Source organism: Abramis brama (assembly GCF_963993115.1).
Source record: "Abramis brama genome assembly, chromosome: 10".
NCBI lineage: Eukaryota > Metazoa > Chordata > Actinopteri > Cypriniformes > Leuciscidae > Abramis > Abramis brama.
The window spans coordinates 11,815,535-11,843,170 of NC_139972.1; the positions used below are offsets into that span (position 1 = coordinate 11,815,535).

Genomic DNA, 27,636 nt, shown 5'->3' on the forward strand with positions numbered 1-27,636 from the left:
GGGATGATTCTTTGAGACTGAGACCAAAAGGGTCGGAGTAAATCAATGAATTCCCAATGCGGAGGATTTTCTCCAGAAGATAACAGTACAGCATTAGCGTAATGCTCCATGCGGAGTGATCGATGAATGTCTGCGCACGCGAATAACGGCAGTTTGGCTGAAAAGCAATGGCAACCATTCACGACCCGTGGTAAGTTAAGAATAATTAGTTTAGTGTCCGGTTTGTTGTTGTTTATGACTTGAATGAGACCGTTAACTATTCAAAACTACACTATATCACAATCTATTGTTATTAATAACAAATTCAACACGATAATTAACCCCTACATATGTTATTCCTATCTACATTAAATTGGTAGCATGTGAATTGTCACTAGATAGTGTGCATTGTACATTATGCCCCACCCTAGCACACAAATACATGATACAGTCATTGGCCCACTGGGACTTACAATGGTTGTCTGACAACAGGTCAAGATCTAAAACTAGATACAGTAACGTTATGTCACTCACTTGTGTTCTTGTACTTTAGGAAAATGTCATAATCTGTCAGCTGGGCAAAATACAAATCCCTTCAAGTTCTGCCTGTTAGAAGTGCATCTGGATACAGCTCAAACTTGATAGCCCCTAATAGGTGTAATTTGATTTTTAACTGCAGAGGTGACGTGGCAGGATCCAGGCATTTCTATTAGGGTTTGTTGTTGTGCATGAAAGTATCATCAGTCTAGGCCATAAAAAAAGTTCCCAGGAAGACAAAGCCTTGCTTCTCCTTTGGAAGAACAAAAATAAAGAGATCTTTGTAACTGTGTGTTGTTTGTCAGACCCACTTTGTCTTAAGACAGAAACTCTTGACCCCACATTGAGAATTTGGAAAGACAAAAAATATAGAAAATGTATTTTTTTCTTTAGTATTATTATCATGATGCCCAGATGGATCTCTATGGATGTCCAGTTCGAATTTCATTTTAAAAATCAAGGATCATTCAAATATTTGCTTTGTAACATTTACTTTATACTTCTAATGAGATTTTTATTATTTTAATATAATTTATAGTTATTTACTGTATAAGATAAAAAATACAGTCATAGTCACAATGTACATGAACTATGTATAATAACATGATATATAAATGATTTATACTTGAAATAGTTTTTTCCCCACATTGCAATAATGACAAAATTGTTATTTGTTATTTTATTTATTTTTTCCCATTATTTTAATGAGAATTTGGGGGAAATGCACTTTATTTTTATAAAGACAACACCACAATGCACCATAAAAATAACATTTATTTTCTTAACAAAAAAACAAACAAAAAAACTTTGATTTTGAGGTGAAATATGACCTGAACATGAAAGGTTTTGTGAGATTCAAGACTGAATAGTTATGAGTTACAATATTTCCTTTATGATTTTAGGTTGCCATCGGTGATAGTCTGTCATGACTATCTAGGCAAGAGGGTCTTCCAGGTTCCCCCGTCTACAGTGATCAGGTACATCAAGACCCTGATCTATCAAGAAACAGACTATCCTGTGTCTCAGCAGCAGCTGTTTCACAATGGAAAACTGGTGAGTTGGAAACTTTTGTAAAATTATTATCTCATGTGATCACAATCAACCCCACGAAATACGCAGGTTTATAATTCACCCAAAGAAACTGATTTAGAGACGGGCCAGAGGCCAGATTGTTTAAATGTGCTCCATTGTGCTGTAATCTGTGTGCAGCCCAGGGTAAGAGCTCATGATAGTTTCCAGTGTTTTGCATTGTATACACAGCCAAATCCACAGCGATGTTTGTGCCTTTCCACTGCACGGATCACAATACAACTGCACATATAAGTAAAATCTATTTGGATTTACTTTTATGTTGTGGTTTCTACTTTTGCATTCAGGAACAGGAACTGTGGAAGATGCCTTATGTCCGAGATGTCTTATGATGGAGGAGGAGGGAGAGGTGGATTTTAATATCAGCCGATAAACTTTATTAATAAACAAAACATAGGAGAATAGTCCAAAATACAGGAATTGTAGGAGTACAAAACGTAACAACTTTGGCTTAAACTCAAAGAAAATACAGGACAATGGACAGAACTAAACTCAGGGATTAAGGGCATGTTTACACGTCAACAATGTACTAAAAACGGAAAAAAAATTTCCTTTGCTTTTTTTGCGTACAGATGACAACATTGTCAAAATGATCCCTGTTCACACGGATACGTGAAAATGACTAAAAATGCTGTATTGTGCAGCCAGACCAGTAGTTGGCGCCTATAGACTGAACACGTAATCTACGTATGTGTATGACGTCACCGTTTTCACAAATTCACATTTTTGTCGTTTACATGGAGAAATGAATGGTAATAGTTTTCAAAAACTTGCACAACTTGCAAACGTTACCCCCAAAACGGTGTTGTTGTGTAAATGAACATGCATAAAAAGTTTTACGTTTTTAGTTGAGAACTGTTGTGTAAACGGCTCCTTAATACACAAGATAATGACAGACTTAACCAGAACCAGTTGTGCAACATAATTAGTAACCATGACAACCAATGAATAGTGGGAACATGGGGGACACAGGAAACAGCAGCAGAACACAGGAAAACAAGGTGATACAAACTAAAAGCCAATAAAACAGAACATAAACCTGCAATACAGTATCAAAGTATCTGTATCAAAGTCACATGAGGTTTTCTGATGTAGATCTTGGTATGTATTCAGTAAATTAATCTAAAAATGTTTTTATGGATATTTTTGAAATATTCTTTCAAATCTTGTTATCTATGAAATCCCAAAGTTCCCATAAAACATGTGTTTGTGAACCCAGCTATGACTTAGTGTAAGTGGTGCAACTATTTAGTGAAATTGCCCCTTGGATTCCAAATATTTAGTCAAATATTAATCAGAAAATATGGTGAAAATCACATAAGATGAAATGTATTCTCTGGTAAATGGAATCAGAAGCTTTATGCACAAGCCAAAGTTTTTCTTTTACTTTTCCTATGACCAGGTCAGGCCTCAGAGCCTTTTCTCTTAGCTCGAAGCGGGAAGCGTCCCTGAATGATGGGAGCAGGTGGGAGATTATTCATCTACTCTAAGTATGTCAGACTCAGAAAATAGCCTGGAGAAAGCCAGCTCTCAGAACTCAGCTAACATTCACACTACCCCAGAGGACCGGACCGGACCATACAGCCTGGTCCACATTTATTTAGTGAAAATATTCCTGTGCCAGTGTTATGGGTTAGTTGAGATGTATCTACCTATAGTCTGATTTTGTGTGATCATAAACTGTGATCGCTAATCTTGGCATCAGTCCAGCGTCTCTAATAAGTTTGGGAATTTTTAGCTTTTGGTCATTCTTCCTGGATGTGCCATGACAAGTTGGTTTCTTCCAAATGTCCTAAAGAATTAAAAAAAATTCCCCACAAATCATCCTAGGAAGATGAACTGCATGAAAATATGATGCATTTGATTTTATTAATTGCTCTTATAGTTGGTTAAGGGGTTAATTGCCCATTATGTTTTCACAAAGTATCTTTAAGACAGCATGTCATTGAGTGTGTGTTTACAACAGAAATCTGATCATTTCTTTACATGAGATTTTGATTATATAACATTCACACAATTAATGACCTCTACTCCCTGTCTGAATTCATTGACTGACAGAACTTTACAATACTACAATATTGCTTATCAGGGGCTGTTTACACGACACCACTTTCAATTAAAAACAGAGAACTTTTTATGCATGCATAATACAGCGTTTCAGTCGTTTTCACGGCTCTGTGTGAACAGGGATCTTTTTGACAATTAATGTTGTTGGAAAAACTTTTCCGTGTTTAGTACATCATTGTCGTGTAAATGTACCCTCAATGTTTTAACATTCACAAAACATCAGTGAATGGCTTTTAAATAGTATATCAATTATATGTGACTGAAATGGTCAACATAAACATATTAAGCCTGTGCTTAGCAAGCTCGCCAGTTAGCCCTGCACACAACATGCAGAAAAGAAATAGACATTGTGGCCACGAATTAAGAATTAAATCCCATGACTTAATAATTTGTGGCTGCGTTTTATTAATTCGATCCCTCATTTAGTTGAATCGTTGACCACAATTTGTTTCCCTTTTTTTTTTTTTTTTTTTTAATCAAATTAGCACAATGTGGCCACGATTTACGTAAAATGAGGGAACAAATTAACAATATGGGGGAACAAATTCTTAGTTAATGGCATTAACAATGCATTTTTTTTCCTGCATGTAATGTGCGGGGCTCTGTACTAAAAAACCTTTTGATTGATTTAAAGGGATAGTTCACCGAAAAATGATAATTCTGTCAGTAATTACTCACCCTCATGTTGTTCCAACCCCGTAAGACTTTCGTTCATCTTCGGAACACAAATTAAGATATTTTTGATGAAATCTGAGAGCTGTCTCACTCCGTCATAGGCTGCTTGGTAATCAATATGCCATCCCAGAAAGTTAGTAAAGACATCGTTAAAATAGTCCAAGTCACTACAGTGGCTCAACCTTAAGTTTATCAAGCGACGAGAATACTTTTTGCGCGCAAAAAAAACAAAAATAACGACTTTATTCCACTATTCATTTTAAATTGGTACATTGGCACAGAAAAAAATGAATAGTGGAAATAAGTCGTTATTTTTGTTTGTTTTTGCGCACAAAAAGTATTCTCGTCGCTTGATAAACTTAAGGTTGAGCCACTGTAGTCACTTGGACTATTTTAACGATGTCTTTACTAGGGATGTCCCGATCAGGTTTTTTTGCCCTCGAGTCCGAGTCCGAGTCATTTGATTTTAAGTATCTGCCGATACCGAGTCCCGATCCGATACTTCTATAATGCAAAAAAAAAAAAAAAAGAATAAAGAAGAGCGAAAAAAACAGATCCAGGATGTTCCTTATTTTTTATTTAATTCACCTTATTTTAACATTCAACAACTCTGTTAACAAACAGAGCACTTCTGTGAGGTAGCTTGAACAATCAAGTAATAAATAAATTCTTCACTTTTGGACTTTAGTGCAACAGTAAATATTAAAAAAAGTCTAATATATAAACAAATAGCACCTCAACTTAAAATATCCGGTAGGCATGTAAACAAATAAAAAATAAAAGTGCCACAGTGTTTGCAAAGCCAGTAATGTGCTTTTAGGAACTGCACTCCTAACTCTTACGCCGGTTTCACACTGCACTGTTAGCAGAGCGTGCAGCGCGTATTTTTTTCGCCGCCCATGTTAACAGATTAAACCAGGCTTTAGAGCATTCACACCGCACGCAGAGGCGGCGCGGCAGTGCGTAGAGCAGAGCAGGAGTGCCGTGATCGTTTCGGCGCCGAGTCTATTTTTGCTGCGCCGCTTTTGCTGAATTAAAGTGACAATACATTGATCATGGCCAAAATACACCGCAGTTTTATCCAAAAAGTGCATTGATGATATCTATTGTGTTTTAAACAGTCAATCAAATGACCAACAGCAATTTAAAAAGAAAACAAATGTCCAAAAACAAACTTGTTGCCAGAACAATAAAAACAAAGATGAACCAAAAGTTATATAAATGAAATTATTAATAAAATAAGCTTCTTGACAAGTCTTTTCTCTTAAATGTATTTGAAAACGAAAAAAAGCAATGCCAACTTATCCATTATAGACTCTGTCTGACAAACGCTGCCAGTATGAAAGCAAAACGCGCGTGTCCTGCTCCTGCTCACCATATGCACTGCTCCTGCGCTGCTTACACTCTAATAACGCGTGCAGTGTGAAACCGCCGTAACTCTGTGTCACCGCATAATAGAGGTGTTAAAAAATAATGAGAATATAAATACATATATATCCGAGTCCTGATCGGGAGGTAACGTCCGATTCCGATCGAGTCTGAAAACACGCGATCGGGCCCGATTTCCGATCACGTGATCGGATCGGGACATCCCTAGTCTTTACTAACTTTTCTGGGATGGCATATCGATTACCAAGCAGCCTATGACGGAGTGATCAGCTCTCAGATTTCATCAAAAATATCTTAATTTGTGTTCCGAAGATGAACGAAAGTCGTACGGGGTTGGAACAACATGAGGGTGAGTAATTACTGACAGAATTTTCATTTTTCGGTGAACTATCCCTTTAACAAAATCAGTCTTTTGTTTAATTAATGTGATTCTGGTTACAATCTAATTTAAAGTGTCTTTATTACAGTGTAATTATACTTTTTTTTTGGTTTGGTTTAAAGATTAGTTGCATCATGTAATTATTGTTATACAGTAAGTACAATGTGTTGATTCTGGTTACAATCTATTTTAAAGTGTCTTTATTACAGTGTAATTATACTTTTTTTTTGGTTTGGTTTAAAGATTAGTTGCATCATTTAATTATTGTTATACAGTAAGTACAGAAGCTCAGGGCTCTGAATTTGCCGGGTAGTCTTTTCTTCTGGTCTCTGCATGCACCTGATCACTGTGTGTTAGCAGAAGTGCTGATCAGTGTGTGTTTGCAAAAGCTGATTCCACCATGATTAGCTGAAGACAGCATTCTCTGTCTGAACTGGCACGATCTCAGCCTTGAATAATCAATCTCTTAATAAACTAAAAACGGTGGTATATCTCAGAGAATTATGGGTAGGCTATGTGGACACCTCACTGCAGTTTACAGAGGTGCATTGCGGGCTAAGAGTTTGATAGATGGATGGTGAAAAGCTTGAGAAAGGAATAATCCATATCCTTTCTGATGTAATTGTTGCTCCTGGCTTCATGCTTCTGCACAGCTCTTCACCTCAGAGAGCTGAAATGTTGCTCAAAAAAAGTTCATTTAATCTAGTTCATATGTGCCTATATCACTTATTTCTTTGCCTATATCACCTATTGCTTATTAGCACGCTTAGAGATTAAGGGGCCCTTTTATATGACACCATTTTTAACTAAAAACATGTTTCTTTTTATGCGTTTTAGCCGGTTATTTACTCGATAACAGGGTTTTGGGGGTCAGAAAATGCTAACTTTTGAAACCAGGTTTCAAAGTGCAAGTTTTTGACATGGATCCTTGTAAACGGGGATTGGTTTAACAACGTTGTCTGAATGTAAAAAACGCGAAAGAAAATCTTTTCAGTTTTTAGGACATCGTTGTCCTGTTAATGTACCCTAAGACAAACCACTAACCATATTAAACTAATGTGCATAACTCACATGAATGATGCCTCAAATATTGCGGATTGTTTAGGAAAGTTGTTCTTTTAATACTCAAGAGTGGTCGGACTTACAATGTTTTGCCTAACAGATAACAAAAGGACTTCCCGGTATTCCAGGAGGGGACCAGACCATAGAGACCAGATTATCATAGAGATCGGTGGGCTATTTTAGTTTGGGGCAGTAAGCAACTACCCAGAACACCCTAGCATTTGTGGAAGTGACTTTTGGATGCATCATTCCCATTTTCTTCATAAAATGCCCCAAGAATGATTAACTAGATTTTACATAAAATGTGTTTTTCCTTCTTGTATAGGTTCAGGATTTGGTTGAGATTAGAAGCTTGGTGCCACACGGGAGCCATGAAATAATCATGACGTTGCATGGACGAGGCCTGAGAGGAGGAGGTGAGACAGTTTAGGTGCAGGGACACTTTATTTATCAAGAATGTCTCCTGCTCCAGTTTTTTTGACATTCTCTCACACGAAAATCTGCAGGATGACATTTAAAAACACAATATGGACTAAAGCATTTGGAGACCCATTTTAGTTAATGAGTTTGGCTATTTCAGCTACAGCACCCATTGCTAGAAGAGACATAACATCAATCCTGTTCAGAAAGCCTGTGGCCAGTTGCATGCAAGAACTAGTCTGACCAACTAGTAGTTTATCAATGGGTAATCAGTCTTACTTTTCAGATTCAAATTAGACCAATCTACTTTTTATTTAACAGACATTATGAACAGTCTGAACAAAAATAATTATACAGTATAACTAATGTGTAATACTAGTCTAAGCAGTTTATGGAACAGGCCACAGGTCTATAAAGAAATTGTTTATTGGGTCTGGTGTGGAAGAACTTAACTGGTCTGCACAGCTGAGCCCCACTGAACACCTGAGCAAGATCCCATCACCCAACATTAGTGAACTCACTAATGCAGATCCCTACAGATGCTCCCCAACATTTAGAGGAAAGATTTTCAAGAAGAGTAGAAGTTGTTATTCACTAAAAATCTTGACATCTGCCCCAGTTCCCCCTGGCAGGCTCATTAGAGAAGCAGAGAGGTCTAATTTGTGAATGAATCATTAGTCAGATGTTTTCAACAAACCAGTCAATCTAGTTCACTAAAGTACAAATGATTTGTTCACAAATTGGAATTTATCTAGTCCTCAAGTTCAACTCACTGAGTGATCCAGTCAAAGCGGGTAACGGCTCATTGGATTAGAAGATTATCAGTGAATAATGACATAAATTTAGAAAGCTTGTAAACTTAAGTCCCCATTCATTGAACTGTAAAAAAGTTAATTATTCCAGATTTGTCCAGGTTTGGAACGATATAATAAATTATAGGATGAAGGATTATTGTTGAAATATTATTAGAGGGGTGAAATGTCCCTTTAACAAGCATTCATTGGAATGGTGTTCACGTATCCACATGACTTTGGCCGTGTAGTTTTATAGTCTTGCATTAGTGTGTGAAAGTTACTTATGCTGAATTTCTCATCATTTGCTCTTTTGCAGGGAGGTTTGGCCAGACTACACCACCGTTGGTTGATTTTTTGAAAGATATTTTGAGAAGATATCCAGAGGGTGGACAAATTCTGAAAGTAAGAATATATGAAATTTAAAAATGTATGTAAATGGTCACCGTAAATGATCAAGTTTTGGCATTTGTCATTATATCCAGCCTCAAAAGTTTCCTGCTCCTCTTATCATGGTTACTTTAGAAAGTACCCAGGAGAAATCAGGCTTTTGCATATTTTGCACCTTGATCATGGAATAATCTTCAGAACATGTTACAGCTTAATCATTTTGTTACCATGTGAGAGTTTAAAGCTCTGCTAAAAACTGTGCAACTGAAGAGTGTAACCTACAAAGCGGAGCCCTAGGGCAGGGGTCTCCAACACGTCGCTCGCGTGCTACCAATAGCTCGTGGCTTGATATGAGCTAGCTCGCCAGAGGCTGTTCACATATCGCGTCTTTTGCGCGCTCAAGTTTGTTCAAATGTAGGCGCGTGGCAAGCGCGCTCATAATTGAAGCGACGCGCTAATTTTTTTACCAGGCGCAACGAGATGAAAAAAATCTAAACTTTTCAGAATGCCGCAAACGCACCACAGGTCATGTGACAGGAACCAACCAATCACCCCTTTCCATAACAACATTGAAAGCTCAGTCAACATGAAGGATGGGGGTGCACCCAAACACTACTAATAAATATAAGCTAATGTGTAAATGTCAGTAATTTATCTTTTTTGACTCATTCTTTTTATAAAAAATTATTTAAAGGCTGAAATATGAGGTTTATCTTTGTATAAAACCTTTTTTGTCAAAACTTTATTTGAACTTTTACATGTTAGTAGATAACATGTTGCGAGAAACTCTTTTAAAATCTGGCCATCATTTTTAATGGTATTTTAATGTTTATGTAAACAAAAAGTGCATATAGAATTTATGTGAACAGCTGTATGATGTGTCTGTCTATACAGGAGCTGATTCAGAATGCAGAGGATGCTGGGGCCACTGAGGTCAAGTTCTTGTATGATGAGACGGAGTATGGAGTGGAATCACTGTGGTCACCTGATATGGCTCAGTATCAAGGTAATGCAAATATGCTGATCGATTGCAACGTCCCTTCACATGTTCAATATTATTTCTGACAATATGCAATAAACAGAATGAGTAGTTAAAACAGGTTAATAATCTTGAAATACAGTGTTACATTGATTTTTTTTCTTCTACAGGAGCATCATTGTATGTCTATAATGATGCTGTCTTCACCACTGAAGACTGGAATGGTATTCAGGAGATTGCACGGAGTAGAAAAAGAGAGGACCCTCTTAAAGTGGGAAGATTTGGTATTGGGTTTAACTCTGTCTACCACATAACAGGTGAGAAAATTATGTTATTATGATAGCTGATGCATAGCATCAACATTTATATTAATGTACAATAGAAAATGTATATTTTAGGTGCCTAATGACGTTTTTCATCTTTTATAATCACTTTCTTGCTCTCGCTTGATCTTTTTTTTTTTTGGTGTGGTGTGACACATGAATGTTTAAAAATACAAATGTTCCATGTAGTCTATCAATAAATATCAGTTCATGAAATCTGCATGCATAATAATCATAAATTAATTTGCAAAATGTGATTTGAAATCTTTTTAGATGTCATTTTATGGAAGTTTAATACTCCAAAGGTCAATTTAAAACCTAAATTAGGTCACCTAATTAAATTATTTTTTCTAATTTGTGATATGCAGTTCAGCAGGGTAAGCAAAAATCAAGGACCTAATGGAAAGTAGGGCCACCCTATATCCATAATTTTGTGTACCCATATATCTTTATATATGTGCATATGCTTATAAAGTTCATTATATAATTAAAACTTAATGTTTTACTATTCTACAAATGTTCCATCTTTTTGTAGATGTTCCTAGTATATTCAGTGGGGATCAAATTGCGATGCTGGACCCTCATCAGATGTTGTTCGGAGTCCATGAGTCTGGCCAGTGCTGGAATTTGAAGTCTGATATAAAGGAAATAACCGAGCTTAACGATCAGTTTGCCCCTTATTTTGGCTTGCTCGGTAGCTCAGAGAAAACCATTAGAGATGGCAACTTTCCAGGGACACTCTTTCGTTTTCCACTCCGAATGAAACCCTCACAATTAAGTAACAACATCTACAATAAAGAGAAGGTTCTGGAGCTCTTTGAATCCTTCAAAGTTGATGCAGACACCGTGCTGCTCTTTCTAAAGAGCGTGCAGAAGGTGTCTCTGCATGTACGAGAATCAGATGGAACAGAGCGGATGCTTTTCCAGGTCACAGCAAGCGATATCCAAGAAGATGATTTGGAGAGGCCCAACTCTCTGAAAACCCTGGGACAGGCTATAGATAGCTACAGTAATGGTGTCCTGAGCAGTTCGGTCACCTGCGCTACCTACCAACACTCCATTGAAGTGCGGGATGAAACTGCCAAAGAGACTCAGAAAACCACCTGGTTGGTGTGTAATGGTGTGGGAGGGCGAGGCATGTGCGGTGAACTGGATTCTCTTGCTGATGATCTGAAGTTCATCCCAACTATTGGTATTGCCTTGCCCCTCACCCTAATTGATGAGGACAAGGGGGCAACTTCTAGTTTCTCAGGACGTGCTTTCTGTTTCCTCCCACTGCCCCTTGGAGAAGAAAGTACGACAGGATTGCCAGTCCATGTTAGTGGTTTCTTCGGCCTCACGGACAACCGCAGGAGCATCAAATGGCGGGAGGTGGACCAGTGGAGGGACCCGGCAGCTCTTTGGAACGAGCTTCTCATAGTCACGGTCATCCCAAGGGCTTACTTCACACTCATAATGGAGACCTTCAGACGAATCCAAACAAAGAAGGACCAAGATTTTCCCCTTTCCCCGAGAGGTATTTACGGAGCCTGGCCTGATCCAAACAGAATTCGACCTCGCTGGAAACCTATTCTTGAACCCCTCTTCAATGACTTGCTTCAACAGCCGGTCATCTACTCGCTCAGTGAAAGCTGGATCCAGGTGGATGAAACGGTGTTCTCAGACCTGGACTCCAGCATGGACACCACAGAGACCGTCATCAAATACCTCCAGAGCTCAGGGATGATGCTGGCTCAGGTTCCAGCCTACATTGATGCAGTACTGACAATGTTTGTCTCCAAGCCAGGTAGCCTAAGGAGAGTGACCCCTTCTTTTGTGCGTCAGACTCTGAGAAAATGTCGCCATAGAGGGCCCTCCAACGAGAAGCTGCTCCTGCTAGAGTTTATCCTAAGCGATGCTTGCTACAATGACCTCATTGGACTGGAACTTCTGCCTTTGCAGGATGAGACATTTGCTGTGTTCTCATCTTCTGTGAATGACAAAGATGCTGTCTACATTGCCTCACAGGAGTATCCAAGGTATGGGGAAACATTTGTATTGACGTACTTGGAATTGGTAATGTTCATTTGTAGCATTATTTCATTGCTATCTAAATGCTATCACATCAAAACAGGATTCAGCAAAATTTGGAATTTGGAGTTGGAATTTAAATTGAGTTGGCCACACACCACAGAATGTAGAATTTAAATTTGAATGACAAATGGAATTCTCTGAATTCCAACTCAGACACAACAATACTCCAATAATTAATTTTCCCTAATCATGCCCATTTTCTTCTTTAATAATATAGTATTTTGATAGAATTTTTAATCAGATTTTAATTTTGCCATACAGCTTCAAAAACGTCAAATACGTTGTCTTACACAACAATAAATACTAAAACTTAAACTAAACATTTAAATGTAAAATATGAAATTAATTTAATTTCCTTAATTTCTCAAATTCACGAAAATTGATTCAATTCTGGATAACATTTATTTCTGAATCCTGACCAAAACTTGTAAATAAGAGTACATTATGTGATAAACATATTATTATGAGCTTGATTTTTCTTTGCAGGTCCCTTTATCCAGGACTGGAGGGAAGATTTGTTTTAGAAAGCATTGCCCCACATGTCATGACAAGCCTGAAAGAAGCAGCCAAAAGCAGAGGTAGACACCTGCTCATAATGCCACTCTCATACTCTTATCCAGGGTATATAGAGCATCTGCTCACAATTCCATTCTTCTGTTGTAAAATGTAATCTTGTTAATGCTTAGTTTGCTGCAGGGAGTAACATCTTTGGGCTTCATTGCTTGCTATTACGGGTGTCAGAATTTTGAGTTACATTTTTTCATGCTTAACCTAGTACATGCCGAAAAAAGATGAAACGCTGTCCATAAAATAAGCAGAACCTATGAGTTCTGCCCTTAGGCATCCTTTTTAGCTTGACTTAGTGTATTTAGTCATTTGACAATAGTGAAGAGTACATTTTTTCTTCTCTATTTTTAAGGATAAAAAATCTTTGTCTTTACATTTTTGTACGGCTTATGCTACAATTGGCCATAGGACATGTCGTTAACAAGGACATTAAAATGACTGTTGACGGGAAGCAGCTTTCTTCCTCTCTTTGCATGACATTACAAGATTAGGTAATTTACACAGGATGCATTCTTGCATTTGGTTGTGTCATGTCTCACATTTTTTTCAGCATCTCTGGCCTTGTGTTGCATTTTTAAAGGGATAGTTCACCCAAAAATTCTATGTTGTTTCACACACAGACCCAAGTTTCTTCTGCACATCATAAAAGGACACTCTTTGTTCATGCTGCTTTTTCGCCACACACTGATATATTCTGTGTTTAAGCCCATGTAGATGCATCCTGTAACAATATTAAAAATATTATTATATATATAATCATATATAGTAGGCTAATTAATATTACATAAACATTATTGTTGTGTATAATATTTGAAGGTGCTACTCCCTCAGATATATGTGTATTTTTTAACTAGGACTACCTTAAATAATTTGTATAAAGAGTGTCTGCCTCATTGTAGCCATACATATTACTTTACAATACAGAGGTGGTATCTTAAAAACGTATCTTATTTGATCAGTATCAGCAAAATGCATTGCGATGTATGCTTTTATAGAATATGTCATTATTTGCTTTATCATTTTTATTTTCTCTATTTTTTTTCCCTTCACATTTATCCTTATTTTTGCATTTTAATTCCAGTTCAACAATATCTTTGGGGTTGTTCTGGTAAGTGCACAATGTGTTGTCTAATGCCTGTAGAGCTGTAGTTGCCATGGCTTTTCTGGATACACTACTTATTCACTAACATCTGTGTATTTGAATAACCCATTAACCATATATCAAAACAAAACATACAGTACTAATGCATTTAATAATGTGAAATGCTTATATTATAAACTTTTAAAGTGTTAAAATGTTTTTGTTTTATAGATGCAGTTTGTTTTGAAATTTATAAAGAAATACAACTTAAATGCACCAATTCAATCAATCAATTACAAGTGGTAAACTGATAAATGTTCACAAGAACTAACATGACAACAGACATGCACATGCATGCGAACATCAAGAATTTTCCATTACTTGAAGCCCTTTTTCCATATATTTCTGCAACCTTAACAGCAAACAATTGAATATATCAACTTCTAATTAGAATATTTTAAAACTTTTTCTAGCATGTGAGCCATTGTAACGAGTTTTTCTGATTTGTATATTGATTGTAAATGTTTTTGAATATTTTGATTATTCCTAATTTCCTAATGTGTCTCAGTAGTGTTCTTTGAAGCTTTAAGTGTCTTATAGAATATATAGTTGCTAGAAAAAGTATTTGAAACCTTGGATTTACCTGCATTTCTGCATAAATTGTTAATAGAACAGAAGACAAACAGCCACAGTTGTTTAAGCAGACTGTGTTGATCTATTTATGTAATCAAACTTTATGAAAAATCTAGGTAAATCCAAGAATCCATAGTGTATTTTCTGAAGCTATATATACAGTCTGATATTTTGTCTAAAACCAAGTGCAGCTTACATCATGTTTTTTGTGCTTTCAGGGAGGCCTTGCACTCAGGTTCAAGTGCTAACCCCAGAGAGATCAGCACGGCTAATTAAAGAAGTCCTTACCACAGCATGGCCTTCTAGAGATTTTGCAGTTCAGTGGAACCTTGGTGATCAAGAGAAGAATCACCCCTCTGCATCTTGGCTCAGAATGATTTGGAAGCATCTGTACATTAACTTTTCAGATGACCTTAGTGTCTTTGAAGATTTGCCTTTGATTCCAAATGTGCCACTGACTGACACCTTGGATTCTCTAGAGCTACTGCGCTTGAAAATTCCATCACCCATTTTTCTTGTAAATGAGGAAGAGGGCCCTCCTTCGGAAGACTTACTTGAAGTCATGAAGAAGCTTGGCTGTGTTATCCTGAAGCAGCTTGATCCTTGCTTACAGCATCCACTCCTGAAAAATTACATTCACCAGTTATCACCAAGCACCCTACTGCAAATTATGGACAGATTTTCTTCATCCCAGAGATTAGCAAGCCAAGTTGCATCTCTCTCTGCAAAGCAGAAGATTGCATTGAGAGGTTTTTTAGCCAGTCTTACTGATGTCACAGAAAAAGAGAAACGCATAATCCAAGAGCTTCCCATCTTTGACAAAGTTGGACAGAAGTCCAAAACAGACCCTTCACCTTTTACCTTGTTGAAAGGAGCCAGAGTATTACATCATACCGCCAAGCATCCATTAGATGTGAAATTGTCCATAAATGTAGTTGACTGCAGTGATGAGGCAACCATCCGTCTAATACGGCTGTTGAACTTTGAGCAGGTGAAAAGCACTGAATGCCTGAAGGTGATAATTCAAGACATTGAGAAAGGATTCTACACAAAAGAGGAAGTCACAAAAATCATGCTCTGGGCTCTCACTCATTTGTCTTTTCTGAAGAATGAAAACAAGGCAGTAATTAGTTGGCTTTCTTCACTGAAGTTTATTTATACCTCTTCAGAAAAACCTCATTCACCAACAGACTTTTTTGATCCAGAGTTGGAGATTTTGCAGAACCTTTTCTTCATGGAAGAAAAGATAAGGTTTCCCCCAGATGAGTATACATCATCTCCTGATGTCCTTCATTCACTGAGGCAACTGGGGCTGAAAAATGAGGTTCAGCTGAGTGAAAAGGATGTGCTTCAGGTTGCCAGAAAAATTGAGGAGTTGCAAGGAAACAGCAAACCAGAATGGGATCCCATTTTAATGAAGGCAAAAACACTCCTTACTATCCTAAACAAACAGACAAAGTTGGTGAAGTCCTCTGAGGTTCAGACAAACCTGCAAAAATTGAAATGGGTACCTGTTTGTAAAGACAGACCTCTGAATTACCCAAAGTCACTTGCTTGGAGAGGTGATTCTTGCAGTATTTCCTCTCTTTCAGAAATGTGTGATATTTCTCATGCTGTGCTTGTTGGTTCTTCGGTTTCCCTGGTGGAACGTACCTCTGCGGGCATGAAAAAAGCCCTGAAGTTGTCATTAGAGCCTCAAGTAGAGCAAGTGCTCCAGCATTTGAAAGCAGTAAATGACTGGCACAGATCTCAAGCGTTTACCACTGAGGACTGGTATCAGTTTCAGCAGATCTTGTTTGAGATATATGAATTCATGCAAGCCCATTTGGAGGACGCAAGGGAAGCTGTCAAGTCTCTGCCTTTTGACTGGGTTTGGACAGGGAAGACCTTTGTTTCCCCTGGACACACAGTTTTAAAGCCCATATCAGATTTGGACCTCCAGCCTTACCTGTACTCACTACCAAAGACTATTGCAAAATTCAACAAGCTTTTTAAGTTCTGTGGCTCTATTGAAGAAGTTGTTCCCAGCCATGTGTTTGAAGTTATCAAAACGATCAGGCAAAGGAGTGAGCATGAGATGACAAAAGAAGAGAGCAAACGCAATGTCCTACTTCTAATAAATATTTTACGGTGGCTATACAGCAGTCAAATATCAGTAGATACTGACATGCATGTACCCATTCTTTACCACAAAGATCCAAGCAAACTGGTTATGAGACCTATCCACGAATGCACATACTGTGACATCAAAGTAGAGGATTTGAATGACTTACTAGATGACGTTTCAGAGCCCATCATCCTTGTCCATGATGACATTCCAATGAAAACTGCTGAATGGTTAAGAGTTCCATGTTTGAGCACAAGATTAATTAACCCAGAGAATCTTGGGTTTGAACAGTCAGGCCAAAGAGAGCCTCTAACTGTGAGAATAAAGAACATTCTAGAGGAGTATCCGTCAGTGGCAGATATCTTCAAAGAGCTTTTGCAGAATGCTGACGATGCAAATGCCACTGAATGTAGTTTCCTGATTGACATGCGAAAGAATCTTGAAATCCGAGAGAATCTGCTCGACCCTGGCATGATTGTTTGTCATGGCCCAGCTTTGTGGTCCTTCAACAATTCTGTTTTCTCTGATACAGACTTCCTTAATATAACCAGGCTGGGTGGGTCCATGAAAAGATGTGAAGCTGACAAAGTGGGCAAATTTGGCCTAGGGTTCAACTCTGTTTATCATGTGACTGACATACCCATTATCATGAGTAGAGAATTCATGATCATGTTTGATCCCAACATCAATCACATCAGCAAACACATTAGAGACAAGTCAAATCCAGGCATCAAAATCAACTGGAGCAAACAGCAGAAACGGCTACGGAAGTTTCCCAATCAGTTCAAATCTTTCATCAATGTATTTAACTGTCAGCTTCCACTGTCACTAGAGTGCCCTTACAAGTATGATGGGACGCTCTTCAGACTTCCTTTCAGAACTGAGCAGGAGGCATCTGTAAGTGAAATCAGCAGTATTTACTACAATACCACTGACATCTACTCTCTTGTAGATGAATTTAGTATCTGTGGTCACCGGCTCATTCTCTTCACACAGCATGTTGGAACAATGGTCTTGAAATATTTGAAATGTGAGGAGCCAAACCCTGCTGCTGCGCAGGATGTTGTCACGATAAACAAGAGTGTGTGGTCTTCCAAAGCAGCTTATGGTCCACTAAGTGTTCTGAAATCTGCTGCCAAAGTCATGAAAAAAGTTGCAGCCACCAGCAGAGTCCCAGCAGAGGTCCCCAAGTCTGGTTGCATCATCAGAATTGTTGTGGAGGAGTTCCACAATGTCTTCCGACGCATTGTTGACCTTCAGTCCCCACTGTTCAGAGGTTCTGAAGAGGATCCATCGTCCTACTTTGAGATGGCAGCTAAAGGCACACAAACTAAGAGACTTTCAGATGACATGCCACAAAAGGGAGTGGAAAATACAAACTGGCTTATCTGTTCATGCATGGATGTTACAGAAGCTCTGAAGTTCTCCTTGAGTGATAGTGGAAAACGCCTTGGTCTGGTTCCATGTGGAGGCGTAGCAGTGCTGCTCTCTGAAGAAGAGAATAGAAAATGGACTGTAAAGACAAGTGCAACACCAATTGGGGAAGTTTTCTGCTACTTACCCCTTAGAATCAAAACTGGCTTACCTGTGCACATAAATGGTTGCTTTGCTGTCACATCAAATCGCAAAGAGATCTGGAAAACAGATACAAAAGGACAATGGAACTCCATTTTTATGAGACATGTGATTGTCCAAGCGTACTTGGCTGCACTTAATATGCTGAGGTCAATGTCAGAAAATGGGGAATTATTGGACTACAGCTATTATGCTGCCTGGCCTGACCCTGGAGTTGTCCATGATGATTTCAGTCTGATTTGTCAAGGGGTTTATCAAGAAATAGCAAAAGGTGTTGGTGATGACTGTGCAAAAGTCTTTTCTGATGGGAAAACCTGGGTGTCAATCAAGGATGTCCGGTTTTTGGATGACACTTTGCTTTGCAGACCAGACATTGGGTCTTCTGCTTTCAAGATATTCTTAAAATACCTCAGAAAGTGTGGTGCCCAAGATCTCTGTGCTGTTGAGCTGCCAGACTGGGTCAAGGAAGGCTTTGATGATGCTGGCTGTAAAGGAAAATTGATGGAGAACACCCTTACAGAGACACAGTTTTTCTCAGAAGTGTTCTTCCCCCATATCCAAGACATAGATAAGGAACTACGCGACCCTCTGATGTATTATGTACTCAATGAAAAACATGAGGAGTTTGCATCCATACTGAGGGAAACCCCATGCATTCCATGTTCAGGACCATCACAGAAGCTTGTTTTGCCATCTCAACTCATACATCCAGAGGGCAGAGTAGCCAAACTGTACAACAGTGGAGATGGAAGGTTCCCTGAAGGAAGTTTAAGAGACTATACCAATCCAGTATGCTTGGTGAAGTTAGTGCAGCTGGGTATGGTCAAGGATGACCTTTCTTGGGAAGACTTGATTGAACGGGCTGAGTCTGTATTGGCTCTAAATGAAAATGACCACACGATTGCATGCCACAGGAGCAGTGTAATCCTTAGTCTCATTGATGAAAAACTAAAAATGAGAGATCCAGCAGCAAATCAGTATCTTGCCAAATTACAAAATATCAAGTTCCTTCCATTCTTGACAAAGCCAGCTGGATTTTCACTTCCATGGCATGGAAACAATTTCTCCCAATCTACCATGTTCTCGGCAAAAGAGCTTTTTACAACAGACCATCAGGACACTGTGTGTTTAATGAAGCCTATTCTGAATGAAAATTCTCCTTCCTTTAAAGGATGTGGTCCTATTTCACTGGCTGTGAAAGACTTTCTTGGATTGATAAAAAAGCCAATGGTTTCATTAGTCATCAGCCAGCTGAAAGAGCTCTCAAAATCCTTTGATGGTGTGACTCTGTATCAAGAGAACATAACCAATGCTTGCTACAAATATCTCTATGAAGAGTTGCTACAGTCAGGTTCTGCGAAAGAGGAAATCACGGAGGAGCTAAAAACATTCTCCTCAATTCTAGTCGAGAACACATACGTGGAACCATCAAAAGTAGCATTTCACTTAAACTTTGATGCTGCTCCATATCTTTATCAGCTTCCCAACAAGTACAGAAATAGTTGTCGGGAACTTTTTGAAAATGTTGGAGTTCACCCAAGCTTCACTGTTGAAACATTCTCAGCAGTTTTACAGCTGATAAAGAATGAATGTGGGAGAAAACCTCTTACTGAAGAAAACTTTCAGCTGTCTCGTAGAATAATTAGTGAGGGAATATGGAGCTTGATCCGAGACAAAAATCAAGAATTCTGCCTAAGCAACTATGGGGAGATTCTTCTTCCTGATGGCAATTTCACACTACAGCCATCAAAATCACTTTGTTATAATGACTGTCCTTGGATTAAAGTCAGGGACACAACTGTTAAATACTGCCATGGTGATATTCCAAGAGAGGTGGCAGTAAAGTTGGGGACCGTTCCAAAACGTCACAAAGCCTTAGAAAGATACGCCTCAAACATCTGCTTCACTACCCTTGGAAGTGAGTTTGGGCAGAAGGAAAAGCTTACCAGCAGAATAAAAAGTATCCTCAATGCTTATCCATCAGAAAAGGAGATGTTGAAAGAGCTCCTACAGAATGCAGATGATGCAAAAGCCACAGAAATATACTTTGTCTTTGATCCCAGGACCCACCCAACTGACAGAGTCTTTGATGACAAATGGGTTCCCATGCAAGGCCCATCACTCTGTGTGTACAACAATCAACCATTTACAGAGGATGATATTAGGGGGATCCAGAATCTTGGAAGGGGCACCAAAGAGGCAAACCCTGGAAAAACGGGGCAATATGGCATTGGATTTAACTCAGTTTATCACATTACTGACTGTCCGTCTTTTATCTCAAATAATGACATTCTCTGCATCTTCGATCCACATGCCCGTTTTGCACCTGGAGCAACATCTGTTAGTCCAGGAAGAATGTTTAGAGATTTGGATTCAGACTTCAGATCCCAGTTTTCTGATGTACTCAACTTATACCTTGGAAATCACTTCAAGTTGGAACGCAGCACAATGTTCAGATTTCCCATACGAAATGTCGAAATGGCCAAAATTTCAGAGATCAGCTCAGCACCTGCTTCAGACAGAATGGTTCAAAATTTCCTTGATAAAATACGAACAGATGGTGCAGAACTTCTCATGTTTTTGAATCACATGGAGAAAATTTCCATATGTGAAATTGAGAATGGGACTGGGGATTTAAAAACTATTTATTCTGTGACAGCGAAAATCTCAGATGGTGATCGACTAAAACGCAAACAATTTCACGCCTCAGTTCTGGACAGTGTCTCCAAGAAAAAACAGCTGGCTCAAATTCCAGTGCAACAGATTACCTACACAATGGACATAGAAGACACAGATGGTAATTCTACGACTTGGCTGATATGCAACAGATCTGGATTTTCTGATATGGAGAAGGTATCTAAGAGTGTAATTTCAGCTCACAAAAATGAGGACATAACACTCTTTCCACGTGGTGGTGTTGCAGCATGCACCAGCCACAACTACAAAAAAACACACAGAGCCTTCTGTTTTCTTCCTCTTTCTCTGGAGACTGGCCTGCCTTTCCATGTGAATGGCCATTTTGCTTTAGACTCTGCCAGAAGAAATCTGTGGAGGGATGACAATGGAGTTGGTGTGAGGAGCGACTGGAACAACAATCTAATGAAAGTGCTAATCGCGCCTGCATGTGTAGAACTGCTTATTCAGCTGAAACGTCGACTGTTTCCAGGCCCTGACCCCACTATGACAATATTTCAAGGAACTCCAATGCATGTTGTCAGGGATATTTTGAGAAAATTTTTGTCTATCTTTCCTGTAAACAGACTGGACATTCAACCAGATTGGTATTGTTTGGTAAAGGCAATCTACCTTTGCATTCATGTAGACTTGAAAAGACTACTCCCTGTTGTTAGAGCACCCCACGTTGATAACGCTGATATGCACTCTGCAGTATACATCTCCTGGGTGAACACATCCACCTCAACCAAAGGCCAAGCTTTCTTTGACAACTTACTTCAGGATGAGTTGCAGCATCTTAAAAACACAGAGTATAACATAACCACAAGAAAATCTGTGGCAGAAAATGTTTACAGAATGAAGGCCATGCTCCTGGATGTTGGCTTCAACTTAATCTACAGCTGTGATGAGACAGCCAGTCTGTACTTCTGCCTTGAAGATGCTGGGATTTCAGTCAACTATGTGACACCAGAGGATGTTCGCAGCTTCCTGCTGACATTCTCATCTCCAGACACATCTTGCCAAGTTGGAAAGCTACCATGTCGACTGCAACAGTCCAATTTCAAGCTGTTCCATGGTCTGAAACTGCTGGTTGACTACTGCTTCAAAGATGTGGAGGAAAATGACATAAACATAGAGGGGCTGCCACTACTGATGACAATGGACAACGTTCTGCAAGTGTTTGACTCCAGACATCCAAAGTTTCTGAGCAATCATCATGAGCTTATTGCATCAAGGAAGGAACTTTTCATGCACACACTGTACATAAGGTACAGTAACATCCTTCTAAAGGCAGGTGTGGCTAAGAGTTTTGACATAAGCAGTTTTGGAGATCTTCTGGGATCTGCACTTCCCCGAGAGTGCAGAACAAGGAGCTCAGTAAAATGGAAGGAGAACTTTCCTACAGAATCTTGGCTTAAAAGTGCATGGCACTTTATCAGTGAACAACTTGCAACCAAGGATGACCAGACAGAGATCAACCCTAAATTTGAGGCCATTCTGGACATCTTGAAGGATTGGGCACTTCTTCCAGGAATCAAATTTATGGTGTCAGGAAACAAATTGGTTGTGCCAGATCATGACGTTTTGTTACCCCTGAGCTTAATCTTTGCAGCCATCTTTCCAAATGGACAAAATGACAAAGTCTTTCATACCCTGATGAAGGGAGGATGCTTTCAATTGGCTGTGAATAAAATATGTGCCAAAGAGAGTCCTGTCTTGCCTCTGTTGGCCCAGCATACAGCAAATATAGACAATCCTTCCAGCATACTTCGAGCACTTGAGTACATGATCCAGATATCAGCGTTCAAAACAGCAAGTTTGACAGACAAAGACTTTGAAGCACTGTTGTTGTACTTCAACTGCAATTTGACTAATCTGACCCAGGATGATGTACAATGTCTGAAACTGTTGCCATGTTACAAATCTGTCAGTGGGCGGTACATCTGCATCGCAAACTTCGGAGCATGCTATGTTCTAACAAAGACTGTTCCCTCTGCCGACATTGAAAAGTGGGCACACAATACATCCTCAGCTTTTCTCACTGACAGTCCACAGCTGAAAGAACTCTACAGCTTTCTTGGGGTCACACCAATTGATGACCTTGAGGTATACCTGAATCATATCTTTCCAAAATTTGACATTTTATCACATGATGCCAAAATCCAACATGTAATCTATCTAAAGGAAAGGTTATTGGCAATGGAGGAGCCATCCAGCATCAAGGATCAACTCTTTGAAAAACTTGAAGCTCTGTCCTTCATTCATGACTCCACCAGTAGACTAAAACCTGCCAAAGCCTTCTTCGATCAAACAGTTAAAGTGTTTGAAGTAATGCTTTCACAAAAAGCCTTTATTCCCAATGATTTCTTCAGAAAAATTGAGCAGGTGTCAAAGCCAAAAAGTGGAACATCCTTTTTACCCTCATGGATAGCATTCCTTCGTAACATTGGCTTGAAATATGTAGTATCCCAACAGCAAGTTCTACAGTTTGCGAAAGAGATCAGCATCAAAGCTCATACAGAGAACTGGTCAAAGGAAAAAGTTCAGACCATTGTAGATGTACTCCTAACTCACATTTTCAATGAGAGAACAGATCTGTTTGATGGGGCATTCCTCAAAGAACTCTCTATGATACCATTCCTATGCCCAGAGCGTGCACCAGCCGAGCTTGTTCGTCTTCACGTTCAGTACCAAGAAATGAATGGCACCGTCCCTCTAATTCGCTTCAATGGATCACAAGTCAATCCAAAGTTCAAACAAACTGATATCATGCAGTTGTTGTGGACATCTTGTCCTATACTACCAGAAAGGGCCACCCCAGCAAGCATAAAAGACCAAGAAGGAAACACACTTACCAGCCAAGAGCAACTTGATCTTATTTTGACCATGTTAAATGTTAATGTGGACCCACCATTGGAAAAAGTCATTAGCAATTGCAAAAATATATGTAGCATTACAAACTTGGATGATGACTCAGTGAAAACACGAAGCAAGGTCTTGAGAAGCATTTATGAATTTCTGAATGCAGATAAACATGAATTCCGCTTTCAGTTACGAGGAGTAGCCTTTGTCATGGTTGAGGAGGGTTGGAAACTCCTTAAACCAGAAGAGGTTGTCATTAATTTGGACAATGAATCTGACTTCAAACCCTACTTGTACAAACTTCCCCTTGAGCTTGGTACATTTCACCAACTTTTCAAACTGTTGGGAACTGAGGACATTGTTTCAACAAAACAGTATGTTGAAGTTTTGTGTCGGATTTATAGAATTTCAGAAGGCAAGCAGCTTGACCCAAATGAAATGAGAACAGTGAAAAGAACTGTCTCAGGGCTATTCAAAAGTCTCCAGAATGACCCAGTACAGATTCGTAAAGACCTTGAGAATCTCAGAGATTTGACATTTTACCTTCCAAGTCATGATGGACGATTGGCCAAATCAAACACATTGGTCTTTGACGATGCACCACACTTCAAGAGCCGAATTCAGGGTAATGTTGGTGTTCAGATGCTAGTTGACATGAGCCAGTGTTACCTAGGCAAAGACCATGCCTTTCACACAAAGCTGATCATGTTGCTTCCGCAAAAACTGAGGCCCAGGCTTCTGAGTAGTGTCTTGGAGGAACAACTTGATGAAGACTCACCAAGAATGTGCCAATTTGGTGCCCTTTGCTCCCTGCAGGGACGGCTTCAATTGCTTCTGTCTTCAGAGCAGTTTATCACTGGATTAATTCGGATCATGAAACATGAGAATGAGAATGCATACATGGTGAATGAGGAGAAAGCAATACGGTTATGCAAAGCACTGTGTGAGGGCTTAAAGGTGTCTTGCTTTGAGAAACTACAGACTACATTGCGAGTGAAAGGCTGCAGCCCAATTCTCCACAGCCGTAGTGAAACTCTTGCCTTTCTTAAAAGATATGGAACAGCTGTTATCCACCTCTACATTCAGCATTCTGACAGCAAAGACATTAATTTTCTTCTTGCCTTGGCAATGACCCTCAAGTCAGCTACAGACAACCTGATTTCTGACACCTCCTATCTTATTGCTATGTTGGGTTGCAATGACATCTATAGAATAACAGAGAAGCTAGACAACCTTGGTGTCAAGTATGACACAACTGAACCCTCAAAGCTGGAGCTTCCACTACCTGGTACACCCATACCTGCTGAGATTCATCATTTACTGCTCATGGACCCCATGAATGTCTTTTATCCTGGAGAGTATGTTGGTTACCTGGTAGATTCAGAGGGAGGTGATATTTTAGGCACTTACCAGCCAACTTACACATACGCTATCATCGTTCAAGAAGTGGAACGAGAAGAGGAGGAAAGTCCAAGTGTCCTCGGCAAGTGCTTTCAAATTGACATTGGGTACAGTGAGTACAAAATTGTGAGCTCTCTTGATCTGTATAAATTTTCTAGACAGGATGATAGCACCAATATTCGAGATGGCACACCAACTCCAACAAGCCCCTCGGAGGGTCATTCCCCTCGTTCCAGAATGGTCCCACCAATATTTCCTGGAAAGGAAAATCACAGGGCTCCTCCAACAAAGGCGTCCCCCAAAAAGATAAAACTCAATGCATTACCAGAAATTCTAAAAGAAGTTACTTCAGTAATAGAACAAGCTTGGAAACTTTCTGAAACTGAACGCAAGAAGATTATCCGGCGCTTATACTTGAAGTGGCACCCTGACAAAAATGCAGAGAATCTTGACATCGCTACAGAAGTCTTCAAACACCTACAGAGTGAGATCAGCAGGATGGAGAAGCAAACACAAGCAGAGCAGACGACTGATAGAGGATCAAGGAGACCTTACTCTTCATCTTCCACACGATTCCAGTCAGAGAAATTCTCATTTCAACGATTTTACACATCATGGAACCAAGAAGCAACAAGCCATAAATCAGAAAAACACCATTTCCGAGGACAGTTTACTAGCTATTCAGGCACATCACACTCAAATCGCTTCTTTGTACCACCATCGTTCAAGTCTGTTGGTAACCCTGTGGAGGCACGGCGGTGGTTAAGGCAAGCAAGAGCCAACTTTTCTGCTGCAAGAAATGACCTTCATAAAAATGCCAATGAGTGGGTATGTTTCAAATGCTACCTGGCAACAAAGCTTGCATTAATTGCAGCAGATTATGCAGTCAGAGGAAAATCAGACAAAGATGTGAAGCCCACAGCACTTGCCCAGAAGGTAGAGGAATACAACTCCCAGCTGACAGGGTTGGCCAAGGATGTAAACATCCTGGAAGGTTATGGCGTGGACAGCCTGAGAACTCGCTACCCTGACCTATTGCCCTTCCCTCAGATTCCCAATGACAGGTATACTTCAGAAGTAGCAATGAGAGTAATGGAATGTACAGCTCGGATAATCATCAAACTTGAGACATTTGTCCAGCAAAAAATCTGAATGTCAGCATCAGACAATGCAAAACACTAACAGATAAATCAACAAAGCGGTGGTTGTGCAATATAGACCAGTAAATATTATAATAGTTATAACAGACTTTTTAAAAATAAAATGATATATCTAGCTGGCATTTTTATTTTAACAGTGCCACCTCTGATGCTGTGACCCATGCTTATTATCGCGTACATTTGCTCCATTTCTCTGAAAGGTTGCCTGAGCCTAAAAAAAGTGTACGCTATTTAACATGCAGCAGTGTACATAATGTTCAAAAGCATAGAAATACCTTTTATTATTTTAACTACATTTATTGATTATTGTTGTTCCTTTGTACATAATGAATACCGATGCTGCTTTTTTATCTTTTCTAGAAATGTATTTTCCTGCCATAGTCATTAAGTTGATGGTATTGTGATTTATTAGCATGAGTTGCACTGCACTTTTATGTAAATAGCACTTGAGTGATTGTAGGAATTTGAATGAATGGCACCTGAAAAGTTATCATGTGCAATCAAGCAATGACAGGTCAGTCAGCTCACGGTTCCTTTATGGGATCTTTATCAGTGCCAGTAATTCATATATTGTGCATACAACTTTTTCTCAGCTGGTAATTGACATTCAATATATGCATACATTTCAATCTAAGTGTGATATTGATATCAGTGCATAACCTAGACATCATAAGATACAATATGACTGTAGGTTCATAAGCGTTTACCGGTGGAATTGTCTTGTTGCAAGATTTATAGAATGCAAGAATGAAATTTATTCCATAATTTCACAATCACCTTTATCTCAACTCAACTGAACTAAACATATATGCATACATTGTTGGCTAGGGGAGCAACGGAACACTTTTTTATTTCCCATACGAGGATATTGGTGGGTTTAGTTTCAGCACATATTACTATTTAAAAAAAATAGACACACAAAGAGACACTCAAAATGACATTTTCTCTTGAAACTTGACATTTCAGTTAACTGCTGTGGCTGTACACATACATCATCCGTATTTCCTCAGAATCGTGTTGATTAAATATGTATTTTCTATTATTTACAATGGGAACCTCTTGTCCTCTACTGATGAGAATTTTTTGCATGAAGTTCTCTGAAATTTGTGTAAGAGGAACATACTGTAGTGTAGATGCTCATATGGTGCTCAATGTCAATGATGTTTTTCATCCATTTCCTTTGTTTAACTGTGAGAATGACTGAAATGAAACACTGGCTACTATGTTTTGACAAATACATTTTGTCATTTGTCTCAGTCTCATTATTTCATATTACATCTTTGTAAGTCTGAGACCCTCTAACAGTGGGAATATTGGTTTGTGCATATTTAACATGTTCAATAATCAAGTTATATTACTTGCTAATATCTCATAAATTATGCACGAATACTTATTTAAAAAACTCCTGCATTAAATAAATC

General features: G+C 38.9%; 1 protein-coding gene across 3 annotated transcripts; it reads left to right on the top strand.

Annotated features, from left to right (window-relative positions):
- sacs (sacsin molecular chaperone) lies at nt 1-27,466 on the top strand. Of its 3 annotated transcripts, none has more exons than XM_084127514.1 (10): nt 1-190; nt 1,419-1,569; nt 7,503-7,593; nt 8,708-8,793; nt 9,673-9,784; nt 9,928-10,074; nt 10,616-12,098; nt 12,640-12,731; nt 13,802-13,828; nt 14,653-27,466. In XM_084127514.1, the coding sequence occupies exons 1-10, from the start codon at nt 168-170 to the stop codon at nt 26,205-26,207; spliced, it is 13,767 nt and encodes a 4,588-aa protein (XP_083983640.1). In that variant the 5' UTR covers nt 1-167; the 3' UTR covers nt 26,208-27,466. The 3 variants fall into 3 exon arrangements, with proteins under 3 accessions (XP_083983640.1, XP_083983641.1, XP_083983642.1); XM_084127516.1 differs by lacking the exon at nt 1-190 and adding an exon at nt 7,278-7,346 and having other exon boundaries at nt 1,536-1,569; XM_084127515.1 differs by lacking the exon at nt 13,802-13,828.
- The last annotated feature ends 170 nt before the right edge of the window (nt 27,467-27,636 follow it).